Source organism: Lichenostomus cassidix, chromosome 1Aa (genome assembly GCF_008360975.1).
Source record: "Lichenostomus cassidix isolate B80296 chromosome 1Aa, HeHo_3.0, whole genome shotgun sequence".
NCBI lineage: Eukaryota > Metazoa > Chordata > Aves > Passeriformes > Meliphagidae > Lichenostomus > Lichenostomus cassidix.
This window is the reverse complement of record NC_139480.1, coordinates 7,100,448-7,120,112: the sequence shown is the minus strand read 5'-3', so window position 1 is coordinate 7,120,112 and position 19,665 is coordinate 7,100,448. Positions and strand designations below refer to the sequence as shown.

Here is a 19,665-nt window from a genome sequence, read left to right as displayed (position 1 = left end):
ATCACATAAATCATTTCTAATGTTGCAACCACATAATTTCAAGACAAGTTTGTTTTCATTGCACAAGAATTCAGCAGTTCCTCATCTGGTATTATAACTTTGTTTAACAGAAAAGCGTGTGAAATCAAGCCCCAGACCTTGAGGTACTCTGGTCTGAAATCATGCACAATATCTGCAAGGGAAGAGTGGCAGAATCAGCTCTCAGGAAACTCAAACAATGAACTGAAGCAGTTAAGGAAAATTACTTATGCTGAGTCACCATCCATTGGCAGAAAAATCTTACTAGTAGGATGGAATCTGTTCACATGCAATTTAGAGTGGTGAAAAAAGTATTTCAGGTCCAAAAATGGCCATGAGATGATAGATACAGGTAAATGTATAGGGAGAAGAAGAGAATTTTTGTGCCAACAAGATTCTCTCTTAAAGTCACAATAACAGCCCATAGTGCTGCTTCTGCCCCAGCACAGCTGCAGGGACAGCAGGGACTGAAACCAGTGACTTGGGCTCTGACTGAAGCCAGTGGCCTTAAGCAACTGCTTGTCCTTATTTTTCTGGCTATAAGTTTTTGGGGAATTCTCCAGTTTTCAGAGGGATTTGTCTTTCTTGTAGGAGGATTTTCCTGGAGGGCTTTGCTCATACACATAGGGAGGAAAGCAGACACAAGTAGATTTTAATTAAACCATTCTTTTAGCTCCCCAGGCTTGTGCAATTTAACTTCTTCTCAGAGATAATATTAACACTTACGTCATTTTTCATTATTGTTAGTTTTGCTTGTGGAATTGCATTGGCAAGAAACCCCCTGGAAGCAAATGCTCATTGAATCCTATTGTTTCCATTCCCTCCAGCCATAATTTCTCAGCCAAAGAACAAATGTTACCAGGAACAGGAAGGAGCTTGATTTTCCAACAAAATCAGCAGAATTGCACATGTAGAGAACACGCACAATATCTCCTTTAGACCTGCCTGGTTAAAGGCATTATTTGTCAATAAAACTTAAAAAATAACAAGAAACTGGTACTGTCTGCAGGGGACTGAGATGGAAGACTTGGAAATCAGTGGTGTTGCAGTGGCAGAGGTGTGGAGGAAGGGAGAGCAGGGATGTGGGAAGAGGAAGGGGCATTCCACTGGCCCCCTGTCAGCAGCTCTCCCTCTCTCCTCACCCTGTGTCTCTTCATTAGCAGCCCTGATTGCCATCTGAAGTAATAAAATAAACACCACCCCAGTGGAATATCCTGGGATTAGCCTCTCAGGCCTGGCAGGGTACGAACTCACACTTTGACCTGCTCTGAAGAACATGCAGATAAGTAGGAAAGTGTGGATTGAGTGAGCTGGTTATTGTATTGCCCTCCAATGTGCAAACGCTGAGCCTTTTCATGTCAGAGGCTCAGCATGTGTTGCAAGGACAGAGAGAAGGAACAGCTCTAGTGAAGCTAATTGCAAAGCCTCGTTAGTTTTAAACCCCAAGAGGGAGGAATGCAAATATTCAGACATAAAGAAGCATCTGGAGCCCAGCATGCTGTTTCTAGGAGACTTTGGGTGGCAGACAAAGCTATGATCATGTCAGCAGTTGACACTGACACGCCGAGGTGATGTCTCCTCACCATATGGGCTTGTAACCAGAGATGTGTTGCCACTCCTCCCTTTTACAGAGGGAAATGCTGAGGGGCTTCTGGTGGACTCCACCCATCCCGCTGTGCTGGAGGTGGGAGCAGGAAGGGTGGTCACTTGCCATGCATGAACGCCCATTCTCCAGCACGAGAGGGGGACTATTTGAGCCCAGTGCTTTTGCACACCCTGAACTCTCCCCCAACATGCAGAGCCATGTAAAACACATAGGTTATTTAAAGAAACCATGCTGCTCTTCAAGATGCACCAAGGCATTGGAGGGAAGAAGTCTAATCTGATCTGATGGGTTTTTCATTATGAGTTTTTCCCTAAAATACAGTGTCACTGTGATTTTCCTCTCTGCTCTGACAGCTGTCACAGGATGTGGGTCTGGCCCCTCGGTCCTTTTCCACACTTCTTGCCTTCCTCTCCTCTGAGCCTGCCTTTCATTTTTTATTTCTTAATGTTTCTCCCTAAAGTGCATGTGCTGTTGTAAAACTTAACCTGGCTTTTGAAATGCCTGTGTAATGTATAACAAGAAATGCTAGATGTGGGATCTGGAGGATGCTGCTCCCCCACTTCCTTCCCACCCCCTCCAAAACAAACAAATAATGTAGATTTTTGGACTGATGAGCTCTGTGAGCTGGTTTTGCTTACGGCTTTAGATCCAGTGCAGCTGGTTCAAGCACAATGAGCAGTCTGGTGGACTCCTGGACAGGCTGAGAAGTAAATACAGAGGGTGTGAGACCCCAACCCAGCCTGTCACCCAAGAAATCACAGCCAGAGAGCATGGCCAGCAGGAGGCAGAGGCGAGAGGGGAAGAGAAACTTTCTTAATGCTGGAAAACTGGAAGTGAGGCAACTTTTGGGAGGTGATCAAAACCTGTCCTGATCCTCCTTCCTCTCCTGTTCCTCCCAAGGTCAGCATGGTTTGAACAAGAGCAACACAGAGACCTGATTGTGTATTTTGTAATTTCAATCTTTTCCTTTTTGTCCCAAAACACACGCATACCATTCCATGCCTGAAATCATGTCTCTTTCTGCTAAAGAAATTTTTATTGTTGTTGTTTGGCAAACAAAACAAAACAAAAAGCCAAGATGGAAAACTTGGATCAGCTCTAATGATTTTATTAATATTCACCATGACAATATGTCAGAAGGCTCTAGTTTCATAATATGGCTTCTTAAAGTATTGATGTTTGGTAACAGTGTGGGTATTTTGGCTCTGCTCTTCTGTCTTTCCTGGTTGTATCATTAAATGCATCACAAGCCTGACATTAGCCAACCTCTAGAAATACCCAACTACAGTGATGCTGCTGATTTTCTGTAAATGATCAGTTCAAAGGCTTTTAATGTATTTTGGACCTCAGTCATAATGGATCTCTGATGATAGCAAAGGGTAATAAGATAATGGGTATGTCTCTTCCAACGCTGTGCTTCACCCTCCTACCAGCCTGCTCTGTGCAGGTGGAGCTGGGGGCAAGAACCCAAACCAGTTACACTGCAGATCAGGTCTGTAAGTGAAATAATAAGGAGCAGCTTAGCAGAATTACTGAACTGATGCAGGAGTTTGGCATCCCATCATCTTTCTCCTTACCCTAGGGGAGTGTGGTGAACATGTGTGATTAGTGTTCTGGGTCTTCCAGAGGACACAGGCAATATAATATGGCAAGGCAACCTTTTTTTCTGCAAGAAATTAGAAGTGAGCTACTCCACTTTGTTTTTTTTAACCTTTTTTTATCTTTGTCATTGACTGGCTTGAAAACAAGAGTGGGGATGTTTGGGAAGGAATGTCCCAGGTAACTGGGATGCAGGGATCTGATGCAGAGCTTACCTTCCTGCAAATTATAACATATTCTATCCATTATTATCAGATTTGTGTGGCTGATACACTGCCAGGGTCAGATTAGAAGCTCTGGAAGTTTAGCTTTGGTTTCAAAGGGAGATATTCAGCTAATAATCCCTTGCAGGTCTGCACAGGAATGCAGAGGGGAGTTGTCTCTCTGCTGAGGGACTGACAGATTTATTACCCTGCTATCTGCAGAGAGCTGGGCTTGGGAAGGGGAGCAGTGCAAGGCTGTTTCCTTGTCTGCAGAAGGCATTAAGCCTTGCCTTGCTGAGAGAAGCAAATCATGGTGGCTTCGCCCTCCTGGCAGCTCATTCCCCTTTCCCTTTTCCTTCTTTAGTCCCTCTTCCCACCATATCAAGGCACTTTGCAGTGGCTCTGGTAGCTGCACCCTCAAATTGCTACAGCTCTTCCAGTGGTTTCTCTTCAGTACCTTCAGCTCTCTAAGAAAAAACATGTAGTACAGAGCATGGTGGCTTGTTTTCACTAATGGAACATCTCCTAAACTGACTCCTTCTCCCTGCTTCAGGGAGACTCTTACAAACAAAATCTGCCTTACATTTGCAAAAACTTCTACAGAGAAAAGTCTGCAACTTCAGTTCCCCAAGCTTGCGAGGTACAGTGAGGGTGACTGTTCTTTCTGGATATTACATCTGGATTGCACGTGTATTACAAGGAGATACTTTCTCATCGTTTGGGACCATCTCCTTTTTTTAACCCAGATTTCACAGAACAGCATATGCAAACAGATATGTGCTTTAGGTTTGTGTAGCAGCTCCTCACTTGCCCTCCTCCCCTCCTGAGGCCTCTGCTGCAGAGGGAGGACCCCTTTCTCCTCCCAGCTTTGGCCTCTAGGTTGGCATATGGATCAACCTTGCCCCATCTGCACTCCTGCCCTTTTCGTTTGTCCTCTCTGCTCCCCAGTTCCTTGCCACAGCTGGGACTCAGGGGGTTTGGAGCAGGTTTTGGTGGTGCAGGGAGCAGTGTCAGGGCAGTGACCCCATAGATGGTGCTGGTGTTGCACCAGGGCTCTGCCTCACCCTGTGCAAACCCTGAGGTTCACTGTGATCAGCAGTGGCTGGTGACATACAGGCTCTGTGTTCTGCTGAGCTTCCTAACCTTGTCCCTCCTAGAGGTATCCCAAGCATAACTGAAGGATAAGAAGCTATTCTAAAAGAGTTGGGGTGAATGGCTTCCCCACAGAGCAGTAGTGCATATGGACAAATCCTACCCACACAGGACGACTGCTCCATCCTTTTATTTCCACCTTTCTGCCTTAATCCAGGATATACCCTGGCAGGCAGCCTGCAGGCTCAAATGACCTGTTGGCCTCAATCCACTTCTTGCATAAATTCTGCAAGGAAGTCTGTCAATACTAAAACACCCAAGAAATGAATTTGTATAAAATTCCTCTGATCTCTCATGAGATATTTGAAATCAGACCATAGCTGACAGCTAAAGGTTTGACCACTTCACATTCCTGGGAAAGGAGTTGCTTTCCTTTACATCTTGCAATATTGGGAACCTCTCATTTACGGTACTCCCACATCCCTGCAGGATAAAATTGCTCATTTCTGCTGATGTGGCCATGCAAAGTCCTCTAGAGAATTACAAATCACTGCCTGTCTTCACAATGTTGATGTAATAAAAAGAAGGCACTCTGAAAGAAATCCATATGACAAAATGAATAGCCTGAAAAGGCAGAAGGAATCTTTATGCACATCTAATCTAACATCCCAAAGAGCACAGCCATTGACTATTATATAGCACTATTCCAACAAAGACCAAAAAGGAAATTCAGCAGCTTTTCAGCTTGTCTTTGAAAGAGATGTCCGTTTTACTCCATCAGTTTTGAAAGGGCATTGCTTAGAGCTAAGGAGCACGGGGTTTTTATTCAGCTTCTGCAAAAACAGGAGATGCAGCCTTCTTCTTACTGCTGATGGCTGAATTTACTTCTTTCTCTAAATTCTGCTAGTTTGAGCCTCCTGTGGGCATTTTTGTCTGGTTAACTTCTAGGAATTGTTCCTCAGTAATGAAAGATTCCTTGTTAGCAGCATCCTAACCACCACATTCCTGATGGGCCTTTGAACTCATGGGAAGGCAACACCTTCCTTTTCTGGAAAGCAATTCTCCTGGGCCAAGGATTTGAGAGTTATTTGTGCTTGGAAAGCAGAATACATTTGATAGGAATGCAAATGTTTGTTCCCAGCCAAAAATCACACCTGTGAGTCTTTGATTCAGGGAATCCTATTGTGATGAAAAAGGCTTTGTAAAATAGCAGTGCAGTCTCCCCCTGTGAAACAGAAGATTAAATCGTGATCACCCTGCTGTTGACTCAACTGTTAGCAGCTGAAATATTATTTGCTCAACACACTTAACTCAGTTATGATCTGCAGAAAGATGCTGTGGTTAGAGTGATTCTGAAACACAATTGAGCCACACAACTTCCCCATTGAAAGAGAATTATTCGTATTTACCAAAGGGAAAATTAAAAGCAGGTTTTCACAAGAAGTTCAAGCCAATCCAGCTCTGCCTGGCTGCCAAAAGGGACAGTCCTGCTTGCCTGTCCCATCCCACACAACTGTACTCCTGGCTGTGCATTCCTGCCACCACCACTGTGCCAGGCTAGCAGCTGTGGAACCACATGGTGAGGCAGGTCAGCCTGCTAATCGGGCTGAAAAATGAGCCACCAAACTGATCCAACTCGCTGGTAGCTGCACCACAAGTTGTGCTTACACAAGGCAGCGAGCAGAAACATGCAGGCAGGGCAGGGAGTAGGCACGACCACATCTTTGGGTGACAGTAAATTGGCTAAAACTGATTGTGAAATGTGGGTGTAGGGACTGAAGGGCCATACCAGTGCTGGTCATGGTGCAGGACAGTGAGGTTCTGCTTCCTTCAGAGGGTGTTAAAGGCAGAGACCAGAAAATCTCTTGACCAAAGTCAGGAGAAAGGCTGGTGCTGGCTGCAACCAGAGAATGTGGGTTGAGTGTGATGGGAGCTGAGCCCAACAGCCTGGCCAGTGCCCACATGTGGGAGCACATCACCAGCTCTGCCCTGCCAAGGCTTGTTGTGGTCAGCAGCTGGTTTAGGAAATCCCAACCCTTTGTATTCATGTTGATATAGAGTTGTAAATACATGATAGCCCACGTGAGAGATGGTAGGGTGTCTCCCATGGACAGGTAGTGATCTATTAGCTGGAAGGGACACACCAAGTCCCCAGACCTATTCTTCTCATTCCTGCACATGGGTGAAAAGGTGAGTTTCCTGGGGCAATAAAAGAGGGAGTAACCCTCCCCAAATTGCTACCTGCATTTAATGAGTCGTGCAATATGAATAACTCAGCTCCCACTGCAGTTGTGTCCTCCCCCAGTGCACACATCCCATGGGCTGCTCCTGGCTCACAGGTTTTAATACACCCTCAGTGAGGGGATGTCTTTCTCCAGATATTGTTTCCGTGGTCTGTATCTTTGCTTGTTCCACACTGAGCTGCAGGCTGTATCAGCCCCTCCACATGCCACCTCACAGAGGGGGTTGCAGGAATGCTGGGGACAAATCACTGAGGGGGAAGTGCCCACTAAGAGGGGACGTGACAAACCCCTGTGCAAAGGCACTCCAGGGCTGTGCATGTTGCTCTCACCTTGTGAAAGCAGAACATTTTTAGATCTTATTTCTATGAACATTCATGATATTTAGATGAAAGGGTTTTTCAAAGCTCTTTGCTTCATTTCCCTGTCTAATGCCAGTAGAGGAGTGCAGGCTCTCTGCTCAGAGTGCTGGGTGTCCAGGGAGTCCAAGCCACCCCTACTGGAGCTGCTCAACCTCCTTGCTCTGTACAAGTGCCATCAGATGGTTCCCAGAACATAATGAGGATTTTCCTCTTAGCAAATCCCTGCTAAAAATGTGGGAGACCTAGTCTTGAACCAACAGGAGCTGTAGGGACAGGGCTACAAGGCAAAGGAACAGGCAGAGTAGTCAAGGCTGAGACACCATCCTTCAAGGCTCCCACAACATAAATTCAAGATCAAATTGATTGTTACAGACCAGCCAGAAATTACAGCATATCGTCTCCTTCTCCCTTCCCCACACTGCTGTCCTGGTGCTGGCATGAAGATTGGTGCATTTACACACTGACCAGGGATAGGGAAATGTTAGAGGGTCCCAGTGCTGGCACTGCCTCAGCCAAGGGCTTCACCCCAACCTGATTTGTTTCTCTGAGGGTCCCTCCTGGCTTTCAGTGTTGATCCCACAGTACTGTTCCGCTAGACAAAACATTTGTTAGAATTGTTAAAGCTACTTTGCTGATAAAGATCTCCCCCCTCCCTCCCCCAAAAGCTCTACCAAGCAGAAATATGAGCACAGGGCTGCTGTTTCACTGCCAAGTGACCCATCCCCTACTGCAGGGTTGAAGAGGAGTTTGGGGGTGATCAGTTCATGACTCAGGAGGGCCTTTCCAGCCTGACACACCCAGGTGCCCCTGCCACATGCAAGGACATGATCTGGCAGCTCTCCCTCTGCCCCACTCCTGACTATACAAGATCACCAGCCTGTTCCTTCCAACTTATGGGCAATAAATAGGTTTTCTGTGGGGCTGACATCTCACTGCATTTCCCATGAGAAAAGCACAGGGGTCTCTTTCAGCCTCTGCAGGTTTGGGACCCTTAGTTCTGAGTGTACTCTCTGCACCCAGTCAGCAGCCAGGGCTCACAGTGGGAGTGTGCTCTGTGGGAAATGGGGCTTAAGTTTGATCAAACTTTCATAAAAAGAGCAAGCAGACTGTAGAAGTCTTTATCCATCAGATTGTAACAGACTTAAAGCAATTCTCTTTTGGGACAAGAATACAGTGACCCCCATCTGAGTGACTAATAGCCAAGAAACCCAGTTATTACACTGATCAATTTATTAATATCCAAGTACTAGTCATGAAAGAAAGGTTCTTGTTTTTCTGAGACTTTTATCTGAGTGATTTAATGTTGCGTGACTAATTCGTGCTTTTGAGCAGACCAAGTTGTACATTAATCTGAGTTTAGTTTTTCCGAAGGGCAGTTCAATTCCAGGTTTTCAGCACTAATAGACTTTTATGATTGCAGAAGTGAAGTTGAAAATAAACCAGAGACTGCAGAACGTTCTTTACACTGAAAGTTTGGTGACTTGTGGAGGCCAAGCAGATTTATGTATTTCTCCTTGTAGAGGTCACATATTTTTAGCTCCCAGACAGTTTTGCGAGCTGCAGAAGAATCTGAATCACTGGGCTCTGAGACAAAAGTAACCAGAGAGTTTTAAAAGTTGGTTCTGATGTGTTGATTCGCCTTCTTGTTCTGGGTTGGGTTTTTTTTTGTTTAGGTGGGTTTTTAAATTATTCTAAGGGATAGATGGATGGCAGAGGCTCTTTGGGAGTGAAGGGTGGTGGCAGAAGGAAGGAAGTTCTGTCATGGAGCAATGATCCAATTATTAAGGTTCTTAGAAACACCTCTGCCTGAATTAAGGTGCAAACGAGACTATATGCCAGTCAATAGTATGGGTTTTATTTGATAGTAAATATGAGAAAGAGAGAGAGAGGAAAAGAGAGAAAGGGAGAAGTAGGAAAAGAGGTGGGGTAGGACAGAAAGAGAGTGACAGAGACAGAATAAAGAAAATATCATGAGGCTGGATGATGGCATTCAAGGCACTGAGCCTCCCTGCCCCTTCATGGCTCTGCTCACAGCACATAGGCATGTAGCCTCTTCTGCCATCCCAGAGCAACTTCATTTCCTTCCACTGTCGTGGCCAGAGGGAGATCAGTTGAGTGTTACCAAGGGAAAAACAAAGAAAAAAAAAACCTCAGCTGTTCCCCTGCTGTGTGGGAGCACAGAACAGCTGAGTGGCTTTAGCTCCTACCTTCAGGGAGAGGACTTTTTGGGAAATGATGAACAGTCCCCAGAAATTTAAAAGCCATCCTGAGGCAGTGAGGAAAAGGACAGCACTGACAACTTCAAGCTTTGCTTTTATAATTGCATTATCTCCAGTATTTCCCTAGCCAAGGCAGCCCAAGCACAGTACCTGTTCTGTGTCTGTCACCCACCCACACCTGCCTTGAGATGGACACTTGTCCATTGGTCAGGGGATCCCCTAAGACCCTAACTGGCAATGGGAAAATGGCTACTTTCATGTTTCTAACAAAAACCCACATTTTTTTGAAAATGCCTCCTGCACAGTCACCTGTAACTCTCTGAAGCATCCAAGTTCTCTGTCAAACTGAGAAGTGAAACATTGCTCCTGCCCCATTTCCTCCCTTTTGACAGTGACATGAAGGGCTGGATGGAGAAGGCGAAATGCACAAGCAAACATTTGTTTGCTTCTTAAATAAATTCCAATTAAGAAACGAAAGACAGGACTGCAGCTTTTCCACCTGCCCCTTCCCCTGCTCCACCAGCTCTGCCCACACACCCAAGATTTGCTAATGCTGTAAATCCCCTTGTGCAGCTGGGGTGGAGGCAGGGTTGCTGCTCTTTATTGGTGTGTTAGTGGTGCTGTTCCTGCTTGGAAACTGTGCTGTGCATCCCTGGTGCTTCCTGTATCAAGCAGAGGAGCACTGTGATGTGCCACAGAGCCTGTATCCCTCTGCTCCCCATTTTTCATGTTCCTCCACTGCTCTGGAGTGGTTGATGTGCAGGTGATGTGGGAACTCTGATCCCTGCAGAAGCCATGGGGCATCAGTGTGGGCAAAGGGGATTTTAGGAAGGGAGAGGAATGAGAGGCATGAGTGGGTCTGGGGATGTCCCAGAGACCAGCCCACTCCCAGGGGAGAGGGAGGCTCCATGAAGGCTCCTTGCTGTAGGTCTCTCCTGCAAGCTTGGAGAATCACCTGCAGTAGATGCTGGGATGACAGTGTCCTGAGAGTAGGCAGGAATGGCCCTGCTGTGGGACGTTTTCCATCCGTGGGTGTTTGGCAGCTGGTTTTAACCACAGAAACCAACAGCTTCTGCTTTCTCAATCCTTATTGTAAAGCCCTTTGCAGCATTGCACAACTTGGCCTCACATTTCAGCCATCTGGCACAATTGCTGCATCAAGGATAAATGAGGATTTGATGAGGATTTCCTTTCTTTTCCTCTTCCTCTTCCCCCTTTGCTTTCAACTTTGCTTTTTTGCTTTGGGCAAACTTGCTTGCCTATCTTTGCTAGCTATGGGACATAATGGTATGGAATCACAAAATCATTAAAGTTGGAAAAGACCTCCAAGGTCATCAAGTCCAGCCTTTAATTCAGCACCACCATGCCCACTAAACCATATCACAAAGTGCCACATCTCCTTTTCCAGTTCCACAGATCCAGCAGCATCTTCCCTTGGCACCAAAACACACAGCAAGGGTGAGGAGGTAGGGGAATATTTTTATTCAAGAAAATTATCTTCTAGGCTGTGTTCCTTGAATATCCAGTCTCTCAGATATAGCCACGCACTGGCAGGGTCACCAGAAGTGGGATGCAACAGAAGTTGATGGAAACTGTTCCCAGAAACTAAATGTCTTAAGAACAAGACTTCAAGCAAATGTCAATGAAAGTAAAGAAAGGAGTAAAGAAGCCTGCATGACTTGTTCTGTGTGAAAAATTTGTGGAAATACTGCTGTTGTCATAAATATGATCTATGTTTGTGTCCTCTACATAGAAAAGTCCAAGGATGTCTGCTGAGCTAGAGAGATCTGGCTCATCCCTCTGCCTGTGTCCAGCTCCCATCTTAAATTTCCCCTTCCCACTGCCCAGAAACTCCTGTATAGTTCCTGTGTTGACATTTTGCTGCCAGTTTTTGGATGGATCTTTTCTGCTCTGCCTCTGACGTCTCCTTTATGCAAAGAAAACTTTGACCATGCTCCTAATGACAAATATTTGGCTCAAAGAGCTCATGGCCTGTTTTCCTTGAGCTGTTTGTCACCTGTAATACAGTGGGTTTCCATCTCCTCTTTGGCACTGGATGGGCTTGCTATCAGTTTTTGTGCGCTCTGTCCTCCCTTTCAGATTTGGGGAAAATTAATGATGGTGCTGTAAAAGTCATAGAAAAGGCATATAAAAGGATTTATCTTTTGCACAAATATTAAGCAATACTTCCTGTTGTAGCCTCCTGTCTCCTTAACTTTCCAAAGTAATGACAAGTGGCTTTAATATAACTCCTACTCTCATAGCTTTAGCCACTCTATCATTATTAAAAATTGCTATTTCAGGCAATTGTCAGTGAATTCTGTTTTGGGGGAGTGGGAATCAGCCTGTACTCCGGAGCTTGTGTGTGTCTTTCTGCAAGTGCAGAGCAAATATTGCAGGAAAGGCAGAAATCAAGATAGAAAAAAACATGGAAAACAAGTTTCTCTAGGGAATGTGCTGTGTTGTAGCAGTGAGTTGGTTATAGATAAGTTGTCAGAAAATCACAGTCTTTTTCTGGTGGGTATATCATTCCTGGGAAAACAAAAGGCAGCAAAATATGATTTTGCTCCAAACTGATCCAAAAGCAAAAGCTTTCAAAATTTTCCATAAAGATACTCCTTTCTGCAAGAGATCTATAAAATGCCATGTCCCCAGTAAGGTTTTGCTTTTTTTTTTTAATTCTATATTTATTATAAGACCAGGAAACCTCCCTCCTTCCCTTTATTCAGTTTTTTTCTGCAAACCCTTTCTCAGTTTAGAAATATACAATGATTGCAGGCCCAGTCTAGTCTCAGGGCCACTTTTGAGACCCAGAGGGTGGAAGACCAGAACTGACTTGCTGTTTTTGACAAACAGGATGGAGACTGGAATATGATTCCAAGCTGAGAATTAGAGTTAAGTGTTTCAGAGGCCTTTTTATCTTGAGGTGGAATTAAAATTTGTTGATGCATTCAGTGCATTTTAATACAATCAAGAGGCTTAGAGACAGACAAAGTGAGGCTTTTATTTCAACTGGAAAGTGGTTTCTGCCCAAAGAAATTGTGAGAAAATGTTTCTGTAAGAAGACAAAGAGGTTTTCCAGGCAGAAAGTACAAAAGCTGTTTGTATGTGCTTCAGCATTTGATCACAAAGCCCAGGGCAAGGCTGGAGAGAGCTTGTGACAAAGCATTCTTCCTTGAGGAAAACCAGCAAGAGGGAGTGAACTTCAAGAAGAGATCAGGCAAGACCAGTTTGACTGGCTTTAAACCCCTCCAAAATACCACCTCTTTTTGTAAAAAGCCTTTCTACCATAAAGAGGACCCTTTGCAACTCCACTTTGCAGTGCTGGCTTTGCCACCAGCCTTGTGACTCTAACACCTACAATATAAATGAGGTGAGAACTGAATCCTCTCAAAATCAAAAAACTTCCTCAAATATAATTTTGAGAAATATTATTTATTTTTATATACCTATTTGTATATTAAAGAAAAATGAGAGAAAGAAAACAAATCCAGGAAATTCCCCACTGACTTGCTATTGATTTTATGCAGAAAGAGCTCAGATCCTGCAGCAATGGGCAGTGTACATGCTACTCATAACACATCTGGAAGCTTCTTCTGGAGCTGAAAACCCCAAACCAAGAACAGCTCTGGCACCCACATGCTTTTGGGCTGTGTGACTTGCATTGTTTATGGAGAAATGTGCTTGCCTTAGACCTGCACCCTGAATTAAAGACAAGGGGAATCTTCTGCTCAAGGCCCTCTGACCTGGTGAGGGATGGCAGAGTGGTCATCAGCTGTTTTCTGACCTTGTGGTGAGGCTTTGCTGATGGAATGGATGGGATTTTCTTGTTTAGCTTATATCAAATTTTATATGCCTAGAATTCAACATCTTTTGGAATCCCAATATAAAGCCACTTGAAGCCCTGAGCGAAGGAATTTCTTACATATGAGTTCATCAAGGTCAATCATACAAACAGTGCCAGTCTGGGTGGATTAGAGAAATTCCATTCTTCACCATTTTGAAGGCAGAGATTACACCTGACATCCAGAATGGCTGATGCTGTGCCTCACCAACCCTGGGTCCTGGATTAGGGAGACTGGTTTGGCATTTGTCACCTGTCCTGTGGTCCTTGTGGGCAATTTCAAGTCTGCATGAATAATGCATACAGTATTCTAACTTATTAGGAGTTCAGTGTGGTGATGATCATGCTGTAAACATGGAATTCCAAGTGACCTTCCCATGGCACCTCCCTTTGATCAGAACAAGCCAGAAGGTCCTTTCTGCCCAGGAGGAGTAATTCTGACAGTTTACAGATGAGGATGTGAACATTGTGAGGGCAGCCACTAGTCTCCAGGCATTTGTGTGAAAGGGCAGTGAGGTTCTTTGCCAGGATTTAGGAGAGCCTGGGAGCGGAAGCTGGGAAGTGTGGGTGTGTGAGATGTCCCCCATGGCTTGTCCGGGCTGAAGAAAACCATCTGTCAGATCAAGTGCTCCCTGCTGGCCTGGTGGGCACTGGAAAGATACAGCAGACAGGACGTATGTGAACACCCATCCTCCATCCTTCCTGTGCATCCTGTTATCAATGGCTTTTTCAGGATCCCACAGCTTTCTCCAAGCTTTACTTCTATCCCTGGGGACTTGGTGGGTTTTGTTCTTTGTCAGGGACCGAAGAGACATGGTCTGTGTCACTCAGAGAGGCACAAAGGCAGATTTTCTGCCAAGGGAAAAATTCTGTGGCTCATCTGTGAGCAGCAGAGGCACATCAGAAACATGTAACAATGGAAGCTGAAAGTCCAAACAGAACCACAGTCCTCCTATCACCCTTCTCCTTCCCCCTGACATGGACTTGGGAGGTGAATTAGGCAGGTTGAGTGATCCTTTGTTCAAGTTTCATGGATGGTCACTCATCGACCACTTACCACAGCCTTGGGCTTCCTTTTCAACTTCTTCCCCAAGCAGAGTCCTTCCAGCCTGTGTCTCTCTGTGAGGGAAGCTTGTGGGGGCAAAGGGCTCTGCTTCCTGGTGCTCTCCTGTTGTGTCAAATTCCTGCCCAAATTTTCAGTGAGCTGAGACTGTGCTGCAGGAGAAGGATGGAGGTGACGAGTGCCTGCTGGATAGATTCCCAAATAGCTCTCACATGAGAAGGGTGCAGCTGAATTTAAACCAGTCATGGTGGTGGGAAGCCAGAGGTGACTTTACTAGAGGAGGTGGGGCAGGACAGGAGAGGGAGAGCTAAAGGGCCAAGAGCTGGGGTGAGGGTTGTGCACCCCACTGCCACAGCCATGGTTGGCTCTCAGCCATATGAACATTTCTTTGCAGAGTGATGCAGCTGCATGCTCTGCTGGGCCAAGGGGAAACAGAAAGATCAGCTTTAATTATTACAGCCCAAATTACATGATGGAATGAGCTGATCATGTAGTTTGTCTCTATGTCATAGTTGGCATGCAGAGCAAATAAATTAATTTCCAAGGATTATGGGCCAGAAATGTAGCTATTATAAATCCTCTTATCTATTCCACGAGGCCTGTAAGAAAACCTTTTCTTTTTATCTTGGAAGTGCTGAAATATGTATGAAATGTTACTTGCCCTGCACACCCATAAATATGGCTCTTGCCTATCACGGGGCTTTCATTCAAGACATTATTTCATCCCCCTGGCATGTCATTAACCACGCCACCCCTTCCTTATCAGCCCACTCCTGCCAGGGAGGAGCACTCCTGTACTGCTTGTTTTCTGATCCATTTGGGTTGGGCACTGACCCCAGGTTTGGGCTGAGTGTGTAACCCTTTCTGCGAGGAGAGACACAGGGCTTAGTGCCTGCAACCTCCAGAGTCACTGACATACTGGAAAAGTCTACCTGGATCCAAGCCAGGCTAAACCTGTGCCTGATGGGGAGGCGACCAACCTCCTTTCTCTCAGAAGGGTCCTTGGGAGCTGGCATGGGGAAGATATTCCCAGAACTTACTGGCAGGGAGTCTGTTTCCCCACATAGCTTCTCTCCTAGTTTCCCTTTACTTGCCTAAGGCAGCTGCTTTTCTGATAGATGCAGAAATTAATTTATTCTGAAAAATAAAAAAGTAGAAAAGTGAACCGCTCCCCTTGGATCCACCCAGCAGCTCCTGACTAAGGAATCCTACATTGCCCCATCGAACCTGGCCTTGAATCCTTCCAGGGATGGTGCAGCCACAGCTTCTCTGGGCATCCTATTCCAGAGCCTCACCACACTTAAGATACTTAAAACTGACTAAACTTTGCCCGGAGAAAGTGGTGGCCCCGTGTAGTAGTGAGTTTCACTTGTTTGGATGCTTTGATGTTACATCTTGCAACTACAACAAATGCTTCCCTCACCAAAAATTTTGGTCTGCTTCAGTAAAGACTCATATTATATAATTCCCTTATTTCAGGTCCCCACTGCATCCTGATCTGTACCTTCTAGGATATCTGGCTTCTATGTCCCCAAAATTTTCCTGAAATTTCCTGGAAAAAGGAGATTGTTTTAGAGACAGAGTATTGCTTGTAAAATGAGAACAGAGCACTTATAGCACACCCCACTCATCTATAAGCTCAAACCCAAACTAGACACCTGTGAAGCATCTTGGCAACATTTTGAGAGTCATTGCCTTCAATGTCTAATGAATAATGTTGCTTTTAAATTTTCACCAAACATGAAGAATTTCCTATGTGGAATTTTCTATCTAGAATTTTCCTATGGTTAAGGCTCAAATTGCAGCAAGTTAATGGTGCTGCCATCATGGTGCTGAGGCAGCCATCAGTGAGCTGCTGGGGGATGAATGATGAGAGGGAATGAAACAGTGCAGGGCATTCAAAACCTTTGCCTGCAGATGGTGTGGCTCCCTCTTGGCATTTATCCTGGTGCTGGACACCATCAGCTTTACTCTTTCAGGGGCTTTCACTGTGGCCAAGAAATGGTGCAGCAGGTGGAATCTGGTGTGCTCCAGAGTGGACACAGCAGTGGAAAGCCAGGGAGATGGCAGAAGCTGGTGGAGCCTTCACCCAGCATGTCCCAGTGGCATTGCCAGCTCCTCCTCTCCCTCACTGCTGTTGTCATCTCCTCTCCTTCACCCTCATGATTCCCCCTTTGCTTCTCTCCCCTCCCTGCTCTGCCTCACTAAACTGATTTTCCTAAATCAGTGCAGAACTTTATTCTCATTCATGGTCTTACTTCCCCACCACAAGATTTTAAACAAGCTTCCAAGTGGAAGAGAACATTTGCTCCTTGCCCCCCACACAGTTGCTTTGTGTAGTTTCTGTCAAAACAATGCTGAATAGCAGCAAACTATTCACTGACCCGTCACTCGAGAGGCTGGTGTTGTCAGCAGGTTCTCCATAGCCGCCTCATCCATCCTCCTGCTCCACGTGGTGGCTTGGGTGTGTGACAGATTTGCAATCCACACTGCATTTTTAATAAGCCTGTCCTCCCTCTTTGGACGTCAAAGGCGCCATTCTGAAAGTCAATCTCAGCCTCTGACCTCTCTGAGCTTCCCTCTTATATTTAATCTGGAAATACTACTCTGAAAGAAGAATATGATCTGCCTGCTTTAGGCACCAGCACTGCCTCCCTGCCTTGCCAGCAGCTCTGTGGCATTTTGCCATTGGCAGCACAGAGCCCTCCAGGCTGCCTCTCTCACACTCCTGTCCATGTCCCCAGGTGCCACATCAACACATCTTTTAAACACCTCCAGGACTCAGCCACTTCCCTGGGCAGTCTGTTACACTGTTTGACAACTCTTTGGTAAAAAAGCCTTTCCTAATATCCATGTAAACCTCCCCAGGTGCAACTTGAGCCCATGTCCTCTTGTTCTATCACTGTTAGTTGGCAGCAGAGCCTGAGCCCCACCTGGCTACACCTTCCTGTCAAGGAGTTGTAGAGAGTGGGAAGATTCCTCCTGGACCTCATTTTCTTCAGGCTACACATTCCCAGCTCTCTCAAATGCTTCTCATCAGACTTGTGCTCCAGACCCTTCCCCAGCTCCACTGCCCTTTTCTGGACTCATTCCACCCTCTCAATGTCTTTCTTGTCGTGACAGGCTTACAACTGACCCCAGAATTCAAGGTGAGGCCTCACCAGTGCTGAATACAGGGCAAAAATCCCTACCCTGGTGCTGCTGGACACACTGTTGCTGGTACAGCAGATGGCAGGGCTCATCTGATCTTGCTCAAGACATCTGAGATGGCAAATCAGAAATTTGGCTGTGAACAGATTTTTCCTCTGACTGTGAGAACATTCACTTACCAAGGGGCAAAGACTCAAAAAAAATAATAATTCAGCCTTTTGCTTTGTTCTGTGTTTGGCATCAATTAATTTTTGAAAGGAATGGAGTTAGTATTTTTACAAGGAAAAGTTGAATAATTCTAGTTAAACTTTCTCTTCTGAAATGGACAGATAAGTTTAATGACTTCAGCTGGAGCATGAGACAGGCAACACTGGGTACAAGTGTCCAGATTAGATCTTGGATTGAGAGTTGGCTCCAGGCAGCTTTTTCAATCAAACACTGTAGTTCTCTGAGGCTTCACATGATTTCTGAGCTTCACCTCCTCCATATGTACCACTGGCATTATGGGGAGGTGATGCCTGACACAGGGCTGTTGGGATCCTTGCTTTCATGCTCGGCATGAGTTACAAGACTGTTTGATAAAAGTTGTTTTTGATGTAATTCATATTTCTGTTTGGTATTAGTACCATTCAAAATTGTCTCATGTTGACAATGGTTTTCATTTGCCCTCTTTTTCTGTTTTGTTTTTGCTTTCTTTTGGGAAATGCAACATAAAAGGAAGAAGAAGAAGATGAAGAAGAGCCACCACAGAAGCAGCTGGATTTGCCAGTCTTGGAGAATGAGCCCTTATCAGGTATGAGTGATGTTCAGAGCTTGCATCCATTCTGTGGAGCAAATTAAAACCAGTCTTTTCTAGATGGGCCTGAGCTGGGATGATAATGTGCTGACATTCAGATTGTGGCAAATGAAAGCAGAGATATCTGTGATAACAGGCCTGGAACTTGTTGCATGTCTATCACAGCTTGTCTTTCGTCTTGGGATTTGTTTCAATTTGTTAACACGGTGGTTCTGTGGGTCAGGCATTTGCAGATAATGCAATTGGAATTGGCTTTCACCTACTCCCTTGCAAAAGATAGTGACTATGGGTACATGCAGTATTTGATCTCTCCTTCAATCCATACACTGCAGAGGCAGGTTCTTACAGCATGAATAAAGAGGAATTTGTCCATATCCCCCTTTAAAGAATTTAATTCCCTTTTTGCTAACAAGAAACGATGGGCCATGAAACCTCTCTATAAAGTTTTGGATATGAATCACAGCCAGGCTAAAGGTTGTTAACTCCAGTTTGGTAGATCTTGCTGTTAAAATCACTGGCAATTCCCAAAACATCTGTTAAAAAGTCATCTGTAAAAGAGGCATCCAGCAGAGTCTGTTTTCTGCCACTCTGGGTCTGTTTTGGTGGGAAGTTCCTGCTTCTTGTATCTTTACCTGCCCAGACTTGGTTTTGGGAGCCTTGTGCACCTTCTGCTTCCAGCCATGTGTTGGGGGGAGTGGACAACAGGTATTTCTTTCAAAAAGACTTCAGGCCTGCTGAGAGAGCATCCATCATCAGTGTTACTGTCACTTCTCAGGCCTAGCTGCTGTATCTGCTAAACCCAAAACCTGGAGGGATTATATCTTTCTCTCGTGGCTTTCTAGATAATGCAAAACAAATGAAAGGGCAGCACAGCTTTCAGCTGTGTAGGGTCTCCCCCACCTTTCCCTCCCTGACTGGTTTGCTGTGTGCAGAGCAATAAAATAAAACATTCTTGGCAAATCTGTGGTTATAGATTGAAGTGGGGCCTGCATTTAATATGAGCCCACCCAGACAGCAAGCTGATGGAAAAGGACCCTGGAAAAACTCTTAAGGGTGTTTAAAATTTTCTAGGCATCTCTTTAGGGTGTTTAAAATTTTCTGGGCAAGTGAATTAATTGCTTGGTACTATCCAGTGCTGGAACATGGGTGAGCTCAAACCTGAATTCCCCATTTATTTATGAAAATACAAGCTCTGGTGCAAATGGTTATCACCAGCTGCAGATGCTGAGATTTAGGATGCTGGGACTGGAGAGGGGAAAACACAGCAACCACTGAGCAGCTGCTTGTCAGGGCAATGCAGCAGGACAAACCTGCTGAGGGAAGGCATTCCAGCTGATAGACATGTGGAAAAAACATAGGGGGGAAAAAGTCTTAAAACCAAGCTCTCCCATCTTCCCCACTCACATCAGTGCTGAACTTGCCTGGCATGGACACACAGGGCTCATGTGCAGTGTCTGTGCCACGTCCTGATGG

General features: G+C 45.3%; 1 protein-coding gene across 1 annotated transcript in view; it reads left to right on the top strand.

Annotated features, from left to right (window-relative positions):
• LOC146443123 (uncharacterized) overlaps positions 1-18,236 on the top strand; it is a 28,543-nt gene extending 10,307 nt beyond the window's left edge. The window contains exon 2 of the mRNA XM_085079961.1: positions 18,114-18,236. Within this exon, the coding sequence (XP_084936087.1) occupies positions 18,114-18,236 (123 nt within the window). The remainder of the gene's footprint in view (positions 1-18,113) is intronic.
• The last annotated feature ends 1,429 nt before the right edge of the window (positions 18,237-19,665 follow it).